General features: G+C 31.7%; 1 protein-coding gene across 5 annotated transcripts; it reads left to right on the top strand.

Moving 5' to 3' along the window:
- Positions 16-2,988, top strand: LOC107618619. 5 transcript variants are annotated; one of them, XM_021111496.1, is made up of 6 exons: positions 16-377; positions 565-587; positions 1,324-1,583; positions 1,866-1,956; positions 2,369-2,477; positions 2,571-2,988. In XM_021111496.1, the coding sequence occupies exons 2-6, from the start codon at positions 583-585 to the stop codon at positions 2,622-2,624; spliced, it is 519 nt and encodes a 172-aa protein (XP_020967155.1). In that variant the 5' UTR covers positions 16-377; positions 565-582; the 3' UTR covers positions 2,625-2,988. The 5 variants fall into 5 exon arrangements, with proteins under 5 accessions (XP_020967155.1, XP_020967154.1, XP_020967153.1 ...); XM_021111495.1 differs by having other exon boundaries at positions 18-377; positions 486-587; XM_021111494.1 differs by having other exon boundaries at positions 18-377; positions 477-587.

The raw sequence follows: 3,959 nt of genomic DNA, 5'->3' as shown, positions 1-3,959 counted from the left end.
AATCAAATCAAATCTAATTCTAAACAACAATTTCTTATTGCAACTCAATGCAAAAACCACAAAGCAAATGAAATCTTAATTCAAAATAGACACCCAAAAAAAAAAAAATCTTGATTCAAAATCTCATACCTTCTTCACCTTCATCATCCAATTCATTATTACAGTTTAACAACAAATAATTAACACATTGCTACATAATTTATTCCAATACTCTTTGCATTACGTTACTCTCTCTCTCTCTCTCTCTCTCTCTCTGAGGAGAAGGGGAAAAGGACGAAGAAAAAAAAAGGAGGAGAAGCATCCAAAAAAGCCATCCCTATTTTGTGTTTGCACATCAGAAGGAAAAGGCCAAAATAAAATAAAATTAAAATAAAAAGGTTTTTTTTTTCCCCCTATTTTTTTGTGCATTTGTCTTATTATATAATCACTCCTTTTTTTCTCTCTTATTTGAAAGTTCTGAAATTTTTTCCTTCCAGAATTGTTAGGATTGCTGTGGATTCTTTTATCTCTGCAAATTCATTGTGTTAGATCTGATTCTAAAGTTTCCTTTTTGGGGTGTTTCAGATACTGCATGCATATACTATGGGGTATGTTTTTTTTCTTTTTCTCAATCCAACCATAGTATCTGAAGAAAGTTGATTTCGTTCCCCTTCAGTTAGATTTATGCTAAATGCCTAAATGGGTATCTCTACTTTTCATTATATTGATTGATAATCATGTGGATTTATGATAATTTTTCCTTTTTGTGAATTTGATTCATGCATTGTATAGAAATTTGATGAATTGGAATCAAGGAGGATTATTGTCTCCAATGCCAGCATTTCTGTTTTGGAAATAGGGTAACTCAGATTAGTTATATGATGAAACCATTGTTAATAAGTGGAACTTTCATTTTCTTTCCTCATAAAATCTGAGACCAACCACAGAAACAATATCAAGTAGTTGAAAATGGGAAACTTTTTATGTTTGTTCTTGTGCTTTTCTGTATATATAGAAAAGTCGGCTCAATATAGTTGATTACAGTTTGACCTATGCAAATTGAAAGGCTGCTTTCAGAATTTGAACCTATGAATTTGATGTTCAAGTCACAAGACAGCAATCTTATTGCTATGCCGAGACTAGTCGTCCTGTGTTGTGTGTATTTATATGTTTTAGTATAAATTTGTTGATTGGTTATATGGATCTAAAAGTTTATAACTTAGAATGACTAGATTGCATTGTGTGCTAATCGATTTTCAGTTTTCGATTTACGATGGCTGCTTCGAGACAATGTTATGAGTATAATTATATGGTGCATAACTGAAATTAATTGAAACAGTGCAGTGCTTGTGTGGGATGCTATAGAAAGCCTGTAGTAGTTACTACAACGGATTTACCATCAAATGAATTGCAAAATCAAGGTACCGCAGAGTCGGTAAAGAGACCTACCTCTTCAGAGGATTTCTGGACCACCAGCACACATGACATAGACAATAGTATTGGTCAGTCGCAACGAAGCATGTCCTCGATTGGTACGACAAACCTACCTGTGGCTCTGCCTAGTGCTTCCAAGACCAGTAACCCCGAAGAATTTGTAAATCATGGTATTTCTTCAAAGCTTTTATTGTTCAAAACCAAAGACATTGTTTTCCAACAATGCTAAAGCTAACACATAATGAGTCTGTTAATGGATAGTAAATGACACAAAATATAAGATATTGTTTAGGAAATGTAGACTATGTTGCTATTTTGGCTAAATTGAATTATTCAAGAATCTTATTTGAAGTTTGAACAGTAATGCAGTATCCTTATTTGCAAAATACTCCAAATTTTGGTTATCATTATCTGTTTTACTCCATAGTGCATTAAAATACTTCTGGTTGCAGGTCTTATTCTCTGGAATCAGACTCGGCAACGTTGGGTAGGAGATAAAAGACCTGAGAACCGATCACAACAATCGCGCGAACCTAAATTGAGGTAAATTACCTTGTTGGGTCCATAGTCCATTTGCTTGTTTCTATAATTTCCTCTTAGGATCAATGTAATTCTACTCTTGGTATGTTATATTCCTTCCTCTGTCCTGATTTTTGTACCATATTGTCAATCTTATTGCACATTGAGGTTATATTATATCCATATTGTTATACATCTTTGTGTGATAATATTGGAATGAGTTTACTTTTCTACCTTTCTTCGACCCGTAGAGAAGAAAGAAAATCAATCTATTCTATGTTGAAACTCCTATGGCACACAGCAACACACCATGCTGGCGTTGCGTATTGCAGAAGTTATTCAAATTGGTCTAATATGATGCCCATAAGTGACCAATGATGAACTTTATCTTCTGTCAATAATTGTGATTTCCTTCTTTGTTTCTTGATCTTATCAGAACTCATTGTCTGTGCCTTGCCAACATTTTTTGGCTTTGCAGTTGGAATGCCACATATGAGAGTTTATTAGGAACCAGCAAGCCGTTCCGGCAGCCCGTCTCTCTTGCGGTAAGCCCAAACTTCTAAACCATCAGGATCTTTCAAGTGAAAATTTGATTAGCTGATAACAATTTGTTACATTGGTTACACCAATTTTGACAGGAAATGGTAGATTTTCTTGTGGAGGTCTGGGAACAGGAAGGCCTATACGACTGACCGGTCGAAGATTGAGGTTGCGCCGCCTATTTGGTTAAGTCCCTGAAATAATGAGTTATATGCTTCAGTTGGAAGAGGAAGATTGGCAGTAAATGCAGTTTGTATATCAAAATTTTCAACATGCCAATTTGGAGGGAATTTTTCTCTATCAAATCCCTTAGAAAGTCGTATTATACTTTTTACTCTTGTTTAGTTGAATGATTCTGGCAGTGTCTTTGGTATCTAGAGGCAAGTTTTGAAAAAAAAATCAACCCTTTGTTGATGATAGCATGCAAACATTTGCTCCATCTTTTGTTAAAGGGAGCCGCTTCGACATCTTTAAATAAAGATGTTTTTTAATAATTAAAATTTAACATATATAATCGATTAAATCATGTTATTTTTGTCAAAATTAGGCCAGACAAATTAATTTGACCGAAAAATGGTGAATCCAATTTTGAATCGGTCGAAATTAATATTATTTTTTTTATAAAAAATGACTACAATACCCTTATTATAAAAAATGACTAAAATATTCTTATTATATATATTAATTTTGAGAATTCTAAATTCTAGCATTTTTCTTCTCTGTTGTCATAAGATTAGGATTTAGAGTTTTCAAAATTAATATATATAATAAGAGTATTTAGTCATTTTCTATAATAGGGGTAGTTAGGATTTAGAGTTTTCAAAATTTATATATATAATAAGAGTATTTTAGTCATTTTCTATAATAAGGATATTGTAGTAATTTTTTATAAAAAATAATATTAATTTAGACCGAATCAAAATTTGATTCACTATTTTTTGGTTAAATTAATTTATCTGACCTAATTTTGGCAAAAATAACACGATTTAATCGATTATATGTGTTAAATTTTAATTATTAAAAAACATCTTTAAAAAAATTATTTTTGACGTCTTTATTGGAGTGGCTCCTCTGTTAAATTAGATCTTAATCATCATGCAAGACAATGGGAATTGGTTCAATTTTTTTTTGGTGTAGAAAATGTGTCTATTTGGGCCTGGCCCAAAGATTTTTTTATTTTAATAAAGGGAAGGTAATCCTTGACCAAAATAAAAAAAGGGAAGGTAATTTGTCTTACCAAAAACAAGTGGAGGTAACTGATGTTTCTGGAAAATCCAATAAATAGATTTTAGTGAAAAAAAAAAGCGTCTAGTTCTTTCTCTGCATATCACGAAAGACATGGAATCTGGTGCATTTTCCATCTCGAACACTCTACTCTACTTGAATAGAAAATATAGTATTTCTAATAAATAAATTAGTCACATTAATAAATTATTTTTTAATGTTAAACTATTAATTTAAAAATAAATAAATAATACATAAAAAAC

The sequence above is a fragment of the Arachis ipaensis genome, chromosome B09, assembly GCF_000816755.2.
Source record: "Arachis ipaensis cultivar K30076 chromosome B09, Araip1.1, whole genome shotgun sequence".
Classification (NCBI taxonomy): Eukaryota; Viridiplantae; Streptophyta; class Magnoliopsida; order Fabales; family Fabaceae; genus Arachis; species Arachis ipaensis.
Note: the sequence above shows the minus strand (reverse complement) of the source record. Positions and strands in the feature narration are given on the sequence as shown.

Excerpts from the sequence above, each read along its gene's own strand:
- LOC107618619 (XM_021111496.1), top strand. Across the intron at positions 1,584-1,865 it reads CGAAGAATTTGTAAATCATG|GTCTTATTCTCTGGAATCAG; the intron begins GTATTTCTTCAA and ends TTCTGGTTGCAG. Across the intron at positions 1,957-2,368 it reads TCGCGCGAACCTAAATTGAG|AACTCATTGTCTGTGCCTTG; the intron begins GTAAATTACCTT and ends TGATCTTATCAG.